The sequence below is a fragment of the Rhodotorula toruloides genome, assembly GCF_000320785.1.
Source record: "Rhodotorula toruloides NP11 unplaced genomic scaffold Scaffold10, whole genome shotgun sequence".
Classification (NCBI taxonomy): domain Eukaryota; kingdom Fungi; phylum Basidiomycota; class Microbotryomycetes; order Sporidiobolales; family Sporidiobolaceae; genus Rhodotorula; species Rhodotorula toruloides.
This window is the reverse complement of record NW_015622970.1, coordinates 149529-166631: the sequence shown is the minus strand read 5'-3', so window position 1 is coordinate 166631 and position 17103 is coordinate 149529. Positions and strand designations below refer to the sequence as shown.

Sequence of the window (17103 nt, the reverse complement as noted above, 5' to 3'; positions counted from 1 at the left end):
CGGGCCCCCCCCCCCCCCCGCCATTCTGCTTCGCCAGCTCGTCGGCGGGATACCCGTTCGGGCGGTGGTGTCCAGCGACCGCGTCGAGCGAGTCGTGGCTCCCGTGACCGCCCAACGCGCCGCCCGCACTCGTCGTCCGCCGCCGCTGCTCCTGCTCGATAGCCGACGCGTACGGCTTGTGCTGGTGCTGCTGAGCCCATGCAGCGCTGTGCATCCGCTCTGCTTCGTGCGCGGCGTAGTTTGACGGGTACTGGCCATTCGGATAGGCGCGGCCGAAACCTTGCGCGGCGGCATGGTCGCCAGGATACCCGCTCGGCATGCGAGGATTCGACGAAGGTCGTGTCGGTACCTGGTCAGGTCGAGGCGGAAGCGGCGGGAGGGCGGGGAAAGCGTTGCCGAAAGCGTGCTGCTGCTGCATGGCGAAAGACTGGTGGTCGTAAGGGCTGTAAGGGTATCCGGGCGCCATCTGGTGCGCGGGCGAATGGTGGTCTGGGTAGGGAGAGTGTGGGAGCGCATGTGGGCCATAGAGATGTTCGTAAGGGTATATCGGCTGCCGCGTCGGTTCTCGTAGCTGCACGAAGTCGCAGAGTGTCAGCTTCTGCGAGCGCTGCGTCAGAAGCCCGTCGAACTCACTCCCATCCGTTCCAGGTCATCGTACATCGCGTCGTCGTCGAGTCCCGCAACGCTCGCGTCGGCGCGCACGTCGGGATGTCGGAGCGCCCAGCCGATCTCGTTGTCTGCGAGAGCTTCGCCGTCGAAGCCGACTCGTCGGCGGTAGTGGAGAGGGACGGCGGGTGGAGGTCGAGGGGCGAGCATGTAGCCGAGCGAGTCTGCGCACGCAAGAGGGTCAGCTCAGCTCGCTGGGAGAAGAGAGAATGGAACGCACCGTCTTTCGGCTTCTCGAGAACCCGCTTCTCGCGCTCGAGTCGCCGCCGCTTCGAGTTGGCCTCGTCGAGCATTCTCGACCGTGTCCGCCCGCGCTCGTCCTCCCAGTGATGCCAATTCGCATACTCGCGCTCCTCAATCTGTATCCGATACGCGCCCTCAAGCCCATCAAGCCACTTCCTCGCGAGCTCGAGTTTGCGATTCCGTCGCAGCTCGATCAGGTGCGTGAGGTGGATCAGCTCGGGGTGCGTGCCCGTCTCGATACCTATCCGCTCGCGCTCGATGTCGGCCAGCCGTTCGATGTAGAGCAGGTCGCGGAGCTTGGCGAACTCGATCTCGATCTTGGTCAGCGCCTCCATCGCTTCGGCGCGCTTGCGCATGAAGGCGACGTCGGATGCGTCTGCGCGTCGACGAGAGCGTCAGCGAGAGTCAGTCGGCTGGCGGGACAAGAGCGCAACGCACCTTCTTCCTCCTCGCCGTCATGCAAGCCGTCCTCATCGTCCTGCACCTGCGAATCCTGATTGACAGCCTTCTCCTTCCCCTTCCCCTTGCCCTTTCCGCCCTTCTTCCCACCCTTCTTCGCACTAGGCGGAGGCACCTGCCTCCTCACCTCCTCCTGCACCTGCTCAGCCTCCGACTCATGCTCCTCATGTCTCTCCGCCCGCTCCATCGACTCCATCGCGACGTCCTCGTCCCCGCCCTGCGCCGCAATAACCGACGCCGAAGCGCTCTCTGCATCCTGTGCTTCTTCAGCTGCCAGTTCGACGAGTTGGTCGGCGAGTCGGTCGGGGGCGGTGTCGAGTTCGACGAGGCCTGAAGGGGCGGGGAGGTTCGAGGGGAGGGAAGACTCGGTGGAGCCATTAACGAGGGGGCGGGAGGGCTCGGTCGCAGAGGATTCGGCCTGCGCTCGAAGAAGCGGGTCAGCAAGCGAAGGGAAAGAGGAGACGAAAAGCGAGACGCACCGAAGTCGACCGGGACATCCTCTGCGCCGCAACAGCGCCGCCTCGTCCTCGTCCCCTACCCCGTCCCCGTCCTCGTCCACGTCCTCGACCACCTCTCGCAGCAGGCGAAGCTGGCGCAGCGTTATTCGCCGCATTGACGAGCGCCTCAACCGCCGCATTCGCATCCGCCTCCTCTTCAGCCTTCATCTCCGCCTCTGCGGCCTCCGCTCGCCCTGCATCGGTCGACTGCGTCTCCTGCTCGTTCGCGTTCGTCTCGTCGTCGGATGAGGAGACGGTCGAGAGGGGACTGTCGCTCCTATTCGAGGCGGCGCGGGCGGCTGAAGAGACGGATGCGGTGCTGCGTCCACCGCGTCCACCACGTGCGCCTCGGCCGCGTGCAGAACCACGAGATGCCGGTCGAGAGGACGCAGGCTTCCCAGCGAGCGCGCGCATGACATCCTGCTCCTGCTCGGTTGCCGCGTCTGTCCGACCCGCACCAAGCGCAGGCTTCTCGTCGTCGTCTTCGAGCTCGCTTAGGGAGTCGGCGACTGAAGCGGCGCGCGAGCGAGAGGGGCCGTCGATAGTTGATTCGGAGATGACGGATCCTTCTGCCGTCTTTGTGCGCTTCAAGGGCGGAGGGTCGGCGGAGGTCGTGCCGCGCGGGTCGTGGTCGGGATCTGCTTCATCGTCAGACGCAGAAGAGACGGCTTCGTCTTCCTCCTCCTCGTCCTCCTCCTCCCTCAGACGCTTGGCCCTCGCCTCGTTCTCCTTCTTCCACTCGGCAAGCAAAGCCTGCACATGCGGTCCAGGCCTGTACCCAAACGTGTCCGCCCGCGGTGTACCCTGTTCCTCGTCCTCTCCGTCCTCGTCCTCCTGATCCGCCTGGTCCGCCGGATCAGCCTGCTCCTCTTCCTCCTCTTCGTCCTGCATACCACCCGCACTCGCCCGCGCGTCGTCCTCCTCCTCACTATCACTCTGCTCCGTCAAACTCGAGTCGCTCTCATCCCCTCCTCCTCGAGCAGGCCGCGGCGCCCCAAGACTCCTCGACCGCGATCGCCGGGCATTGCGCCGAGGAGTGCTTGAGGAGGCAGCTTGGTCTTCGAGGTCGGAGCCGGCGAGGGGTTCGGTTGTTGAGCCGGCTGAGGAGAGCGAGTCGGCTTCGGAGAGGGGGGAGTCCATCGGCGAGAGGGGTCAAGGTGAGTGAGACAGGAAGTCAGGGAGGTCTGCAAGTTGACAAAGGCCAGTATCAGCTCCTGGGGCTCTTCGAGACACAGGGAACGGTGGCTGTCGCTCGACCAACCTGAGTATAAGCGTCTCGACAAGCACCGGGTTCAGCGCGGCGCGTCCGTTTCGCCCGGCTAAGCTGTTGCGAGTCGCGCTTAGAGCCTTTTGCGGGCCAGCTAGTCCCGTCGAGCAGTCGCAGACTGGTCCTGCGAGGTGGAAAGCGTGGGATTTGCTGGGTGGGGGATGGCGAGGGAGGCGAGATGTCGACGACGAGGGCGCCAAGAGGTGTGTCTCGCTCTGCACTGGCCAGAGGGCGCAAGTAGGTCAGTCTCTAACCCAGTAACGAAGCCCCTGCGCTGCTGCTCGCCCGCTGCGCCGCTCCGTGACGGCGAGCGCGAGAGACCCGTCCCAAGCTGCCGCGAAGCGACTACGCCCCTAGAGCTCCGGCCGTTCGCCCAGCCTACTCCTGCGCGCTCCTTAGGCCCACTCGAGCTACTTCTGCACGCCCCCAAGCCGTGTCGAAGCGAGAAGGCGAGCGCTCACCTCGAGGAGGGGAACGCTCGCTCGACCCGTCGCGCGAGTTGAGCGGGTCGCTGGCCTTGTGCGCGCCTGCCTGTATTGAGCGTGTGCAGCGTGTGCTTGAGTGCAAGCAGGAGCTCAGCGGGTGTGTGTTGTCGTCCTGGCTTGCTCGGGCGTCGTCTCTCCTTCCGGTCCAGCTTCCCCCTTACAACTCGCAACCTCACTCTCGCTTAGAGACCCAGCGGATACCATGCAAGTGATGCGAGCAATTCTACTCCTTCTTCCTCCCCTCGGCCGGCGCACCCAGTCCCAGCTGCTCCTTCCTTCCCCCGTCATTCTCGACAACCCACTGCGACCCAGCTGCGTTGTAAGGGAGGCCGTACGGGTACGCGGGCGTGCCGTAGGGTGAGAGGTGGGGGAAGTGAGGGTGTGCGGAGGGAGAGGGGGAGGGAGGAGGTGGAGAGGGTCGGGAGGCGAGGACGGAGAGCGCGACGGACGAGCCGTAGATCGTGATGCCGAGCGTGAGGAGGACGAAGAGCTGTGCGAGAAAGCGTCAGTAACGAGCAAGTTTGAGAGAGGCGCCGAGCGCACCATAGTCTTGAGGCTGATCACGTCGACAAAGCCATTGACCACCTCCGCCAGCGTCTCCGCCACGACCCTCGTCTTGCCCACGACCACAACCTCCTTATTCATGCACTCCTCCCACTCGACACACTGCCGCGCAAGCGCCGGCATCCTCTTCTCCTGACAAAAGTTGTCGACGTACGCTTTCGCGCACTGGACGATCTCGGAGCGTAGTTCGACGGTGAGCTCGGCGAGGCGTGCTTGGATGTCGGTGTAGAGGGTATAGAGGAAGAGGGAGAGTAAAGAGAGGACGAGGACGGCGAGGAGGGTGAGAGAGCCAAACTGGAGGTAGCTGCGGCGAGCAACCGGGTAAGTCAGGCGCGTCGACCAGAGAGGACGCCCGCACGCACCCGAGGAGAACGTAAGGCGTGCTACTCCGCATCCACCGCTCCGGCTGCGCCTCATGCTGCTGCTGCTGCATCCCGCCCATCCCAGGCGCATGATGGTGATGCACCTGAAAGCTGAACTGCGAGTCGCCCACCTGCCTTCCAACCGTCTTCTTCAACACGCCGAGGAAGCCAGCACCATCGTGCGCATCGTCGCCCTCGTCGTCCGTCTCGCCGCTTCGATGTGCACTGCGTCGCCTGCTCGACCCGCTCGCTTGCCTCCTCCGACTCGACGTCTCGCTCCCTCCCCTCCGTAGCATCAACGCCTTCTCCTCCTTCCCCTCCACGTCTTTCTCGTCATCCAACATCTCCGACTCGTCCGCCGCAGTCATCGAAACCTCCTGCACCTCCTCCTCGCCTGCCAACCCGAGCGCCTCTTTCGGATGGAACTCGGCTGCGTCAAAGCTGAGTGGTGGCGTGGAGGTAGAGGGCTCGGAAGCGGAGAAGGGTTGGCGGAAGTGGAAGGGATCGGAGGTTGCGGTTGCGGAGGGAGGGAAAGAGGTGGAGGGTCGAGGAGGGGTGTCGACATCCATCGCTTCGTAGTGCGTTCCTGCCCACGTCTGCGAGTCAGCCACACCTTCGACACATAGCAACGGCACACGCACTCTTCCTAGCCGGCTGTCCCTCCTCCTGCCCCTCCCCTCCCCTCGCAACGCTCGCAAAAGGCGAAGCAGGAAACTGCCGCGGCTGCTCCCACTCGTACTGCATCGGCGCTTCGGCTGAGCGCCGCGCGGAGGGTGTTGAGGGGCCTCCGTGTGCTGAAGGGGCGGGGAAGCGCCGCATGCTTGGTGTGGGAGGACGAGGAGAGGGTTGAGTGATGGGGTCGAGAGAGGTGCGAGGGGTGAAGGGCAGAGGACTGGGGTTCGTGGAGGGAGTCACAGGTAGTTCAGAGCTTGGTTCACGTCGTCTCCAGCCCAACAGAGAGTGTGAGCGAGCGGTCGAAGGTCGACCTCGCTCGTCGTCTTCCTCGCGCCTCTTGAACATCGCCCGCTCGCTCGCTACCACGCTTTGCGCTCCCTTAAGCTCCAACGGCATTGCGAGACTCGCCTGAAAACGCTACCGCGCAGCCCTCGCATGCCCACCGTCTCCTCCCTCCTCGACACCGGCCTCTTCCCTCCATCTCCCATTGCTGAATGGCCACCCCCTCCGCTCATGGATTGCCCCGAGGCGACATCACCCATCTCGCTGCACCACCGACTGCAGGACTGGCTCCCGTCGCGCATTGTCTACGACGCCAATCTCGCGGTCGCCCTCGAGACTAATCTGCGAAGCGCGGTGTCTGAAGCTGAGGCGGCGGCGCTTCGGGACGGTCGCGAGACCGACGTTGTCGACGATTCGACGGCTGCGAAGGTCGGAGCAAGTTTGAGGAACGCCTCGAAGCAGTTGCCATCCTATTACGAAAACCGAATCCAGGCTTGCTTCGAAAAAGTTGGCGAAGCCGCCCTTCACCTGGTCGACCCGCTTCACAGGCTCTTGAACAAGCCGTCACCTCCGACACTAGTGATTGACGGGCCAAGGGGCATCCCGCCGGTTCTTGTCAAGCCAGACGCTGTCGCAGGCGAGGACCTCTTTGGCCGCGAACTCCAGCTTGAAGTTGACATTCTCGTCCGCGAGCTTAAGAAGGATCCAAGGGCGCTTGCCGATCATGGAATCTGGCTGACAATGGAGGTGAAGACGCCGGAGGCCCAGCGACCGCCAGGACTCGGCGACTCCGGCGGGATTCACTGTCGCTTACAGGCTGCGCTAGAGAGGTTTCCGGACTTCACCATCGACCAGGTGAACTCGGCCGTCCCTGACGAGGACGTAAGAAGGGAGCTACTCACGGTGCGTTCCGTCCGCCGTTGACCCCGCGCAAATCGAGCTGACTTTTGTCCTTTTCCCGCGGACAGCGAATTGCAACAGCTCGTATCTGCGGCAACGGGCACTTCTTCTCCGTCGACAGCATCAAGTTCGCGGTCGGCCGCCTCGTCTCCGGACCAGACAACAGCTATTCCGCCATCATCTCGCCGTTCCACCCTATCGTTCCAAGCCCAACAGACAGCCGTATGCCTTCAGTCGCTCTCGTCATCCTCGCTACTCTTTGCCCGTTCGTCATCAAAGCCGACCAGGCGAACCGCGCGCTGCGCGCAGAACTGCGCCACCCCATCGTCACCGACCAAGTGACAGGCGCAGCTGACCAGCATCAAAGCCCTTCAAACGGACGCAGTGTACCTGGAGATGCAGTAAGGAGCTTGCTGTCACGCTCGTCGCGCGAAGCCTCAACCATTGCTCGCGAGGGCCTGTCAAGCGTAAGTTCCGTCGCCCGGAAACCGTAAGGCGCCGTCCTAATAGACTGCTGCTATCCAGATCTCGACCTTCCACATCATCTACCCCGACCACCACGCCGTCGACGCCTGGCGCTTCGACCGTTCGCCCGACTCCGACGCAGCAGACTCGGCCAAGCCAACTTTTCGCCTCTTCTGGCTCATTACGAAGGGAGGAGGCGGCATCGTCTACGGCGGCCGAGATCCCTGGGGTGACAAGATCGTGCTCAAGGTCGCCTTGCCCGACGTCGAGTGGGCGCTGCAAGACGAGTACAAGGTCGGCAAGCACCTGCGGGGCTTCGCAGCGGATGCGGAGGCGCCGTACATGCTCCTCAAGTCGTCGAAGCGTCGCTTGATGGCAGTCAGCCGGTATGCGGGCGAGTCTCCGGAGGAGTGGGACGATCTCTCGCGCGATGTCCGGTGCGCTCTCTTGCCACCCTCATGTATTCAATCCTGACAATTCCTCGCCATCGCAGAATTAGCCTCTTTGTCTCCCTCGTTCGCCTGCATCAACTCGCTCACGTCCAGCACAACGACATCGCTCCTCGCAACGTCGTCGTCGACGCCGACAACGCCACGTCGGCTCGGTGGATCGACTGGTCACTGGCAAAAGTCGGACACGAGTGCGGAGGAAGCGGGTGCTACGAGTTGCGACAAGCGGCGGGAGAGATGGATTTGTACGACGAAGGGGGACTCGCCGAGGACCTGCAGGCGAGGCTGGCGACTGAGGGGATGCGCTGGTAGATCTTGGGCATCGCATGGAGTGGATCGACGTCGCTTTACACGCCTTTGAACGTTACGGGAAGGAAGGACCCCGACGAACTCCTCGCGAGAACCTCTCTCCTTCCGCCCATCCGCAATGCTCCGCTCGCAACCTCAGAAACTGCTTCGCCGGTGCTTCTCCAGCTCGGCTGCGTCTCTCGCAGGACATACTGGCTCAGTCGAGTCCCGCGCCGTCGTCTTCAGCGAGCATGGCGATCCCACACGAGTCCTCCGCGCTCATCGCTACCGCCTTCCCAAGCTCGACAAGGGGCAGGTCAGGCTGCGGTTCGAGCTCGGATCAATCAGTGCGTGCAGTCTCGCCGTACGAGCGCCATGGCAACCGAGCTGACCCGCTCCTCGCTCCGCCAGATCCCGCGGACATTGTAGCCCCACTTTCGCTCGTCTCAAAGGTCCGCCTCGTCGGCTGACACGCTTGCGAGCTCTGCAGAATGTCATCCAGGGAGTCTACCCTTCCAAGCCGGCCGTGCGGGATGACATCGGTCCCGAGCCGGTCAGCATCATGGGCAACGAGGGAGTCGCAACGGTTGAGGGCTTCGAGGAGGACGGGACCGTCGAGCAGAAGCTCGAGGTCGGAGACCGAGGTGCGTTCGTTGTCGAATCTGCCCTGTGCGGCTGTTTGGCTGACCTTGCGTTGCCCGGCAGTCGTGATGGGTGCCCCTCAACTCGGTACGAATCCCGCCTCTCCAGCCTAACTCCCGACTTTGGCATTGACAGCCGACTATGCGCTCTCTACAGGAACGTGGCAATCTCATGCGAATATGCCCTTCACCTCGCTCATTCCCCTCCCCGCCTCGTCCCCTCTTTCCCTTCGCCAAGCCGCAACTCTCGCAATCAACCCGCCTACGGCCTGGCGCATGCTCTCCGACTTTGTTCCCCTCAACCCCGAAGACCCAAACGCTCTGACAAAGCAGGGCGGGAAGAAGCAATGGGTTATCCAGAACGGCGCGAACAGCGCGGTGGGTGTTGCGGTCATCCAATTGGCGAAGGCTTGGGGCGTCGGAACAATCAACCTGGTGCGGAGTCGGTGCGTACTGCTCCATACTCTAGTCTCCGCGCTTCCTGATCGTCGGCGCGGCGCAGACCATCCATCGACGAGCTCAAGTCGCACCTCGAGTCGCTCGGCGCCGACCACGTCCTTACCTACGACGAGTTCCTCTCCCGCGAGAACAACACGCGGTCAAAGATCAAGGAGTGGATTGGGAAGGATGGCGAGATGAGGCTAGCGCTCAACTGCGTTGGAGGAAAGGAGACGGCCGAGATGTGCAAGCTCTTGTCACTCGACGGCAAACTGGGTGCGTACTGCTCCTGATAGTGTCTTCTCGCCGGCGTCCTGACCCTGGCTGTGCTTGCAGTGACGTACGGCGGAATGGCGAAGACGGCGCTGGCGCTCCCGCCCTCACTTTTCATCTTCCGCAAGCTCACCTCGTGAGTCCGCCTCCTCCGCACGCATTGTGTGTAACTTGCTGACGTTTGCTACCATTCGCAGCACCGGCTTCTGGCTCTCAAACTGGGTCCAAACGCACCCGGAGGAGCGACAAACGATGATGCAGTCCCTCGCTGCACTCGTCAGTTCCGGCAAGCTGAAGGAACCCGAGACGGAGGTTGTCGAGCTCAAAGGCACGGACGAAGAGGTGACGCAGCAGCTGAGCGAGGTGATGAAGAAGATGGAAGAGGGGAGGGGGAAGAAGACGCTCTTGCACTGGAAGGACGAGTGAAGCTCTCCTCTCAAGGGCATGTTTCGTACATAGACACTCGCAATACTCGAAGTCAAGACCAGAAGCGGTCTGTTGTGATTCTGCGTTGCAGGGACGTTCGAGCGTGAGAAGAGGCGAGATAGAGTGAGGCGCTACAAGCGCAGCGGGCCAGTCGCCGCCACCGTCAACGGACGAAACGAAAAGGCCACACACAAGGCTGCCGGGCATGCGCGTCATCGGCGCAGAAGCTGCTCAACGGTCTCGTCGTCCTCCTCATCCGGATCAGAGGCTGCGGGGTCGTCATCCCCGTAGTCGAACTCGACGTAGTCGTCTCCAGCCGTGGCAGGCTCTGAATGGACCGCAGCGGAAGTCGGCTGCGCGTCAGGCAAGGAAGCGTCCCCGGCAGCACCTGCTGAAGCGTCAGTAGCCTGGGCCTCGTCCTCCTCTTCCTCGTCCACCTGGTCGTCTTCATCGGTCTCCAGGTCGTCCGACTCAACGCTCATCTCCTCGTCCTCCTCCACCTCGCCACCTTCCTCCTCGTCTGACAGCGGCACCATGAGCTGAACGAAGTCGTGCTGCTGCGAGAACCCGCCTTCGCTGTCGCGTTTCTTGAGCTTCTTGATGAGTCGGCGACCAGCCGCGCCGGAGATGCCGAGAGGTGCAGTCGAAGGAAAGGCCGTGTCGGTCGATTCGCGGCGAGGTCGCTTCGAGCCTGCCGCGCCAAACACCTGCTCCGCCTCATTTCGCTCGATGGCATCCTCCTCTTCCTCGGCTGCGTCCTCGTCTTCCTCACCACCCTGCGCATCTCCCTCGTCTTCGGAAGCCGTATGCACCCGCCGCAGTACGTGAGGCTCGCGACAACCCTTCACCTCGCACTTGCCCGTCTCTGCAAACCTCCAACATTCACGCACATGCCGCTTGTCACACTCCTCGCCCTTCTCGCACCATCCGAGCTCGACAAAGTCGCGGCAGACGGGCGCATCGGACGAGACCTTGACGTGGGCGTAAGGGCAGGTCGAGCCGCGTGTGCAGTTGGGGAAGTGGAGGCAGTGAGGCGAGCGGTGAGCGTTCGGAGAATGCGAGAGAGGGCATGTCGAGGCGAGTCGTGGGCAGGAAGAGCGGAGGAAGAGAGGGCAGATGGCGATCTTGTGCGAGTCGTGAACGTAAGGACAGGTATGTGCTCGAGAGCATTGGCCTGCGCAGAGGGTCAAGCTCGGTGATACTCAAGCAAGACGGAAGCCGAGTCGCACCTGTTCGCTGGAAGAAGCGGCACAGCTTGTCGGATTTTGGCGGTGCAGGTCTGCGAGTTGACGACGCGAAGGCACTGCGTTGACAAGTTAGCTCGCCACCGAGCGACCAGTGCGACGCTTGACGCACCCTCGTCCTCGTCCTCTTCCGCGAGCTCGTGCTCCGCCCGCGGCATTCCTCGCTCCTTGCACGCCCTTGACGATCCCGACGAGGCTATCGAGCCTCTTCCGTTTCTCGTCCATCTCCTGCTTCTTCTGCTCGGCAAGCTCCTTCTTCCGTCGTGCGAAGGCGAGCGAGACGAGGTTGCCCGACTTGGTGCGGATGTAGGTTGTGCCGAGATGCGAGGTCCGCTTAGGCGTCGAAAGCGAAGGTGAAGGCGGCGATGCGACAGTCGGCGTAGTCGATGTGGATGCTGTAGCTGAAGATGCGGTGGATGCGACGTCTGTACAGCCATCGGAGCTCGTGAGCTGTGAGAAAAGCGGGATCAAGTGATGCAACTCACCCGACTTGCGAACCAGCTTGTTCCCTCGCGTGTCCGCAACGAAGACTACGCCGTCAATGACGACTTCTCGAGCGCCCTGAGTTGGGAGAGCCGCCGCTTTGCCCTTTCCCTTCGCGGGCGTGAAAGACTCGCCGACGTCCATCTTCTCGATCGCCTGCGCAACGGGTGTGGTTCGTCCGCTCGTCGTCGTGGTCGTTGCCGAGAGCGTCGAAGCCGCCGAGGACGGGCGAGATGCTGTTGATGCGGATGAGCCAGCGTTCAGGACGAGCGTCTGGTTGCGGTACCCTCCTCTCCCCGCCGCCGACGGAGTATACGGCCGAGTGGGAACTGGCGCGGCTGGAACGGGCGCAGAAGGAGGCGTCGGCGTGTCGGCAGTCACGCTAGCAGTGCTCGTGTCGGCGAGTCCTGGCGCCACCCAAGTCGCGTTGCGGAACTGCCGTCCCTGCGCTGCTGGCGCACCTCGTCCACGGCCGCGCCCACGACCTCGCCCGCGAGACGGAGCATAAGCGAAGGGCATGCTGGCGGGACCGAAGGCGGCGGCGATGGCTTGTTGAGCGTCAAAGGCAGCTGCAGACGAGGGAGAGAAGGGTCAGTCAGCGGAGACGGCAAAGCGTGCGGGCGACTCACACTGCTGTGCGACGAGTAGCCGTTCATATTCAGCGCGGATGGCGGCCTCGTCAGCCATCCTCGAAGCTGTTTGTGAGCGAAAGTGACAAGGTCAAGGTCAAGCGGCGATGAGGAGAAGGTCTGGCATCGACGTCTCGCTCAGCTTGCGAGTTGCTGCAGCTGAGGCACTCTCGAGCACTGCTAGGCGCCTCAGACAGCCCCCGCTCTCCCGACCGACCGCTTGCATCGCTTCGTTTCCCCCCCTCCTCGACCTCATCAGCAGCAACGTTCCCCTCGCTTCGACACGCTCGGACGGACGCGTTCTCGACGTGGGACCCGCTACAGAGCGGTAAAGATCCTACCGAGCTGCTCGTTCGACCCCGCCGAGATGGTTGTACCCCTCAACGCCGCCGCGCCCGACGGCCCTTCTTCCGCTGCATCCACCTCCGCCAGCCGCGTGAACAGCGGAGCCGCGACACCGCTTCGCGAAATTGACGAGGGGGAGGTCGACCAAATCGAGAGCGACGAGGAGGATGCGGCGGTCACGAGCGGTGGGGCTGTCGCAGGTCCTGGTCCGTCCTCACTCGCGCACAGCCAACTCGCCAAGGGCGTCAAAAGGGCGGCCAGCGGGTCGCCTGCGCCGTCAACGAAGAAGCGCCGCCCGAGGACTTCCGGCGCGTCAGGACTCAGGACCTATGTTCCTCCCCCTCTCCCTCACTACGACGTCGTCCGCTCAGAGTCCAACTCCAAGAAGAACCCGCATGTCATCAAGATTCACGACGACGTCACGGACGGGAGCGAGTCGAGGTGGCCACCTGAGGGGGAACGCCAGCAAGGTCACAAGGTCAACAACAGGCTATCGTGGTACGAGTGCCAGGACAGGAAAATTGGGAGGCATCAAACGCTCAGGGAGAAGCTCGGTGAAGAATTAGCCAAGAGTATGGGCCTCACGAACGAAGGTACGTCCGCTTTCTTTTTCCGGCCTCAGAATTGCTCCCTTGACATTCGAACTCGTCTCACAGGCGCGAAGCAAGAGTACTGGGTCATCGACAACCTTCCGAAGGGTTACCTCTTCGCAGTGCACCACTGCGTCACGGGTTCGGGCGACCCTCGAACGGATGTCTACATCTTCGGTGTGTAGACTCGCTTTCTCGCTCTTCCCTTGCGCTGACTTTGCCGCTCACCTTCAGGTTCGGCCGCCACGAACAAGTTCCGCACCGCCAACGAGCTTGCCCCTCACCTGCACTGGCTGCTCCTGCACGGCCCGGACGATGATCTCCTCTGCGCCTGCAAGTACTGTTCGAAGACGAAGCAAGGCGACGTCAACCGCGTCCTCGGCCTCAACATCCGTTCGTCTTCAGTCGCTTCCACTTCCGCCGGCGTCGCTTCGCCGTCCGTCAAGCGCAAAACGGCGGGCAGCAAAGCTTCGTCGGCTTCGACCGGCGTCCAGGCCAAGGTCGCGGCATTCAGGTCGCCTGGAGGCGAGAAGCTGCTCGGCGACGTGACGTTCAGGAAGAAGCTCAAGGACGGCACGACTGTCGAGAAAAAGAAGCGCCGCTCGACGTCAGCCGAGGCAGGCGAGAGTTCTCCTCCGCCCACGTACAAAGGCGCCTACACGTCCCGCTCGCGCGACTCGGACCTCGCCTACCTCACCGCTCCACGCCAAGCCGATCTCGTCTATGCCGAGCTGCCGAAGCCGTTCCTTTCCGACGACCCCGAATGGGCGGGCGCGCAGATCACGCATTGGCCAGCTGTTGTCATGTCGAGGGTGCCGTACACCGTCGCCAAGGTCGTCGACTCCGAGCCGAAGACGAGCGGGAAGAAGAAGCAGGAGATGACTCAGGAAGAGGAGGACCTGGAGGATGGCGAGATCAAGGCGGAGGAGAAGTCGCCCGGTCCGGATCCGGAGCTCAAGTCGCTTGGAACGGCGCCGAAACTCGAGGCGAAGCAAGAGTGGCGCTACAACGTCCGTCTCCTAGCCGTCAAGGACGAGCTCCGCCTGCTCCGCGAGGACCAGCTTCGTCCCTGGCTCGGCAACCCTCCTCCGTCCGGCCTCTGGACGCCCGAGCGGATGTGCAACCCGGACGCCGTCAAGCACGTCTGGGACGGCAAGAAGACGCACAGGGACTGCGGGCTGATGAAGGACGTCAAGAGCTTGCAGGAGGCGGTCACGGCGATGGCGCTCGCTTTGCAGATTGCCGCTCATCTCGTCGGCGCCTTCTCGTTCAAGTGAGTCTTCCGCCGCGCCCGCATCTTATTATGTCTGGGACTTACTTCCGCCTCGTCACCTCCAGCGACCGCTACGAGATCACCGACGCGCACTTCGACCTCGCTACGTCCGAGCCGCTCGACCCCGGCCTCGCCGCCGTCAAAGCCCAGCAGCGCAAGTCCTGGGCCTTCCAGTCGCTGCACTGGGGCGCCGAGTTGATCTGGACGGGCGACTTCATTCGCCTCATCTACCCGTTCGGTGGGCACGAAGACTCGACGCCCATCAAGCCGACCGACCCGGACCATCGCGCCCTCTTCATGAAGGTCCTCGCCATCTACAAGACGAACGACACGGTCGACGATGTCGAGCGCGGGACGGGTATGATTGGCGGCGAGATCTGGGAGCTTAGGGATTTCGCGGCAGCGGAAGGCGCGACGAATGGGGCTACGAGCGAAGCTGGGCCGAGTGGGCGTAACGGCGTGGCTAGCGCTTCGATGAACGGCTCGGCGGGCCCGTCGACTGCGGCGAACGGCGTTGACGGCATCTCGCCCACCGTCCTCAACGGCAAGGATAAATCAGCTTCGCCGACCCCGACTGCTGACGACAAGCTTCCGCCTGCGCCGGCTGGCATGTACTGGCACCGTCTCACCGCACCCTCGACCGGCGTTCACGTCACGCTTGACTACCTCGCGGGCCGCTACCACCCGCTCCCGAAATCGCTCAACACGCAGCAGAAGATCAAGGAGGCGCTCGCTACTCTCGACGCGATGGACGAGGCTGCACAGACGAGCGCGATGCAGGACGGCTCGGAGCCGGCGCAGACGGTCGACGTCGCTCTTCCGTTCGAGCAAAGGATGATGCTGCTCGCTGGGCTCAGGCCGGCTCAGCGTCTCTACATGAAGGTGCGTGAGCTCCCTTCACATTCCTTGACGCTGTACTGACGTCCTCTCTCGGTGCAGTGCGGAGCGTACAAGGGCACTCGCCATACCGCCATCGTTGAGGCTGAGCGCAACGCTTCGGTGCGTCTCAGACGCTCATTCCCCGGTGACTCCGCTGACACTCTTTTCGACGTCTACAGAACGAGGTCGAGCAGTACTTCGCGATGGCGCACAACGGCGACAACGCCAGCATGGAGGACGACTCCGCTTGAATACCCTATTCGCGCATGCCTCACCTTCTTGCTTGTCCCCCATCTTAGACCCGTCTTACAGCATCTCATCTGTGCTTGCATGTTGTCTACGGTAGCACATCTGCAAACGAATCCGTCAAACACCTGGTCTAGTTCCGTGAACAGCAACCTCTCGCTCTCCTCTCCCGCTTCGCTCACTGTGTTCGCTTCAAAGTCGCTTTCGTTTTCACGCTACGATAGGTCTGTCCTGGTTAGCGACAGCTTTTCCCGCTTCGCTCGCCTCTCTCGGTCCGTGACATCAGCGCACTCGTCCTCCTCGTTGCACTTCCCCTACACCCTCCGGCTGCCCATTCTCTCCACTTATCGTCGAGATCGCTGGTCTCGAGTGTGTGCGACCACACTAAACCCCCTGCGAAGGCGGTGTTGCTGACCCTCTCCTCCTCCAGAATCGCTCTCCCCACATCTCGCGTCCAGCAGTGAGCTTCTCCGGGCGACTTCAGCAGAACTAGCCCCGCTTACTGACACGCTGAACTCTGTACAGACCCGCCGCAATGCCCGACTCGAAGCTCACCCGCGCCTCCCTCGCCTCCATTCCCCTTTGCTTCGCCAGCTGTTCCCTCGGCAAGCCCACCGACTCTCTATCCGATCGCCTCACTTACCTCGCCAGAGCTGGATTCGAATACATCGAGCTCTCCTTCCCGGACTTGCAAGCCTACGCCTCCTCGACGCAAGGCAAAGACGTCGGTGAGAAGGATTGGGATGCGCTGGAAGAGGCGGCGAAGGGCGTCAAGAAGCTCTGCGAAGAGCTTAAGATCAAGGTGTTCATCCTCCAGCCGTTCTCGAACTTTGAGGGGTGGAAGGAGGGGAGTGAGGAGTACAAAGATGCGTGGGAGAGGGTTGAAGGGTGGATCAGGATCATGAAGGCGGTTGGGACAGATACGCTGCAGGTGCGCTTGCTACTGAGTCTGCGAGATCGGTAACGAGGCTGCGGAGCTGACGACATTGTGCAGGTCGGCTCGACGGATGCGGACGGCATCGACACCTCACACGACAAGCTTGTCGCGGACTTGCGCAAGCTCTGCGACAGGCTTGCGAAGGAGGGTTTCAGGCTGGCGTATGAGAACTGGTGCTGTGCGTTGGCTCGCATGTTGCTACCCGTCCAGGCTCGAGCTGACGATGTTCTGCAGGGTCAACGCACGCCCCCAAGTGGAAGCAGGCGTGGGAGCTCATCCGCGACGTCGACAGGTTCGTCTCAGCTCTTCAGCGAATTTCCTTCGCGTCAGCAAGTCGAGGTTTGACCCGCTGCTCTTGCACAGGCCGAACATCGGCTACAACCCCGACACCTTCCAGATCTCTGGCGCGGAATGGGCCGACCCGACGCGCCCCGACGGCCTCGTCGAAGCGTCGAGCGAAGAAGAGCGCGACAAGCGATTTCAGGCGTCGCTCGACGAGCTGGCCAGCACGATCCCGGCGGACAAGATCTACTTCCTCCAGATCTCGGACGCCTACAAGGTCAACCCGCCTCTCGAGGACAAGGTGGTCGACGGCTTGCGTCCGCGCGGACGATGGAGCCACGACTACCGCCCTATCCCGTACACGGGCGAGGGATACCTCCCTGTCGAAAAGGTGACGAAGGCGGTCCTTCAGACGGGCTTCCGCGGCGTCTTCAGCGTCGAGGTGTTTGACAGCGGCAAGGACGGCAAGGGCAAGGACATGCAGCTGGAGGCGTACGCGAGGGACGCCATGTTGAGCGTCCAGCAGCTCCTTGACAACGTCGCGGACGACTGAGCACGCGACTTGGGGCGGTGTGTAGCATCTTCTGTAGCATGGTTCAGACGCATGTAGAGCATTCAGGAGTTCAGACGAGCGTTTCATGCGAATCGAGTGAGACGTCCTGGTCGAAGAGAGGGAGCGACGAGGTCAGTCCTGCACATCACCGGCTCAGCCCGCCAGACTTGCTCAGCGAGGCCGCAGAACTGCTCTCGAGCTTCTACGAGCCGGCCCACGAACGACCAGCTCATCCTCGACCCGTCCTCCCTTCCTCCTCTCT

General features: G+C 62.7%; 7 protein-coding genes across 7 annotated transcripts in view; 4 read left to right on the top strand and 3 right to left on the bottom strand.

Moving 5' to 3' along the window:
* The window catches only part of RHTO_00688 (Sds3-like protein), a gene marked incomplete at both ends in the record, with an annotated part of 3417 nt that extends 412 nt beyond the window's left edge, over positions 1-3005 (bottom strand). The window contains 5 exons of the mRNA XM_016414372.1: positions 54-571; positions 634-830; positions 887-1285; positions 1348-1786; positions 1848-3005. Coding sequence (XP_016273528.1) covers positions 54-571; positions 634-830; positions 887-1285; positions 1348-1786; positions 1848-3005 — 2711 coding nt within the window. The remainder of the gene's footprint in view (positions 1-53; positions 572-633; positions 831-886; positions 1286-1347; positions 1787-1847) is intronic.
* An 835-nt stretch (positions 3006-3840) lies between these two features.
* On the bottom strand, positions 3841-5362 carry RHTO_00687 (nucleus export protein Brr6; the record flags this gene model as incomplete). Its single annotated transcript, XM_016414371.1, has 4 exons — positions 3841-4107; positions 4161-4485; positions 4544-5129; positions 5185-5362. 4 exons carry the CDS (start codon positions 5360-5362, stop codon positions 3841-3843), a joined length of 1356 nt encoding a protein of 451 aa, XP_016273527.1.
* A 291-nt stretch (positions 5363-5653) lies between these two features.
* On the top strand, positions 5654-7626 carry RHTO_00686 (protein tyrosine kinase activity; the record flags this gene model as incomplete). The annotated part of the gene is made up of 4 exons (XM_016414370.1): positions 5654-6403; positions 6469-6867; positions 6926-7302; positions 7359-7626. 4 exons carry the CDS (start codon positions 5654-5656, stop codon positions 7624-7626), a joined length of 1794 nt encoding a protein of 597 aa, XP_016273526.1.
* A 115-nt stretch (positions 7627-7741) lies between these two features.
* On the top strand, positions 7742-9380 carry RHTO_00685 (mitochondrial trans-2-enoyl-CoA reductase; the record flags this gene model as incomplete). Its single annotated transcript, XM_016414369.1, has 8 exons — positions 7742-7949; positions 8014-8027; positions 8093-8246; positions 8308-8331; positions 8401-8689; positions 8746-8957; positions 9018-9090; positions 9152-9380. 8 exons carry the CDS (start codon positions 7742-7744, stop codon positions 9378-9380), a joined length of 1203 nt encoding a protein of 400 aa, XP_016273525.1.
* A 212-nt stretch (positions 9381-9592) lies between these two features.
* On the bottom strand, positions 9593-11794 carry RHTO_00684 (CCCH finger DNA binding protein; the record flags this gene model as incomplete). The annotated part of the gene is made up of 5 exons (XM_016414368.1): positions 9593-10554; positions 10610-10683; positions 10737-11049; positions 11110-11676; positions 11737-11794. The coding sequence occupies 5 exons, from the start codon at positions 11792-11794 to the stop codon at positions 9593-9595; spliced, it is 1974 nt and encodes a 657-aa protein (XP_016273524.1).
* Positions 11795-12103: 309 nt separating this feature from the next.
* On the top strand, positions 12104-15074 carry RHTO_00683 (uncharacterized protein; the record flags this gene model as incomplete). Its single annotated transcript, XM_016414367.1, has 6 exons — positions 12104-12674; positions 12738-12848; positions 12906-13944; positions 14010-14826; positions 14884-14943; positions 15003-15074. 6 exons carry the CDS (start codon positions 12104-12106, stop codon positions 15072-15074), a joined length of 2670 nt encoding a protein of 889 aa, XP_016273523.1.
* A 530-nt stretch (positions 15075-15604) lies between these two features.
* RHTO_00682 (3-dehydroshikimate dehydratase) lies at positions 15605-16841 on the top strand (the record flags this gene model as incomplete). Its single annotated transcript, XM_016414366.1, has 4 exons — positions 15605-16000; positions 16064-16184; positions 16241-16298; positions 16370-16841. 4 exons carry the CDS (start codon positions 15605-15607, stop codon positions 16839-16841), a joined length of 1047 nt encoding a protein of 348 aa, XP_016273522.1.
* Positions 16842-17103: the final 262 nt, after the last annotated feature.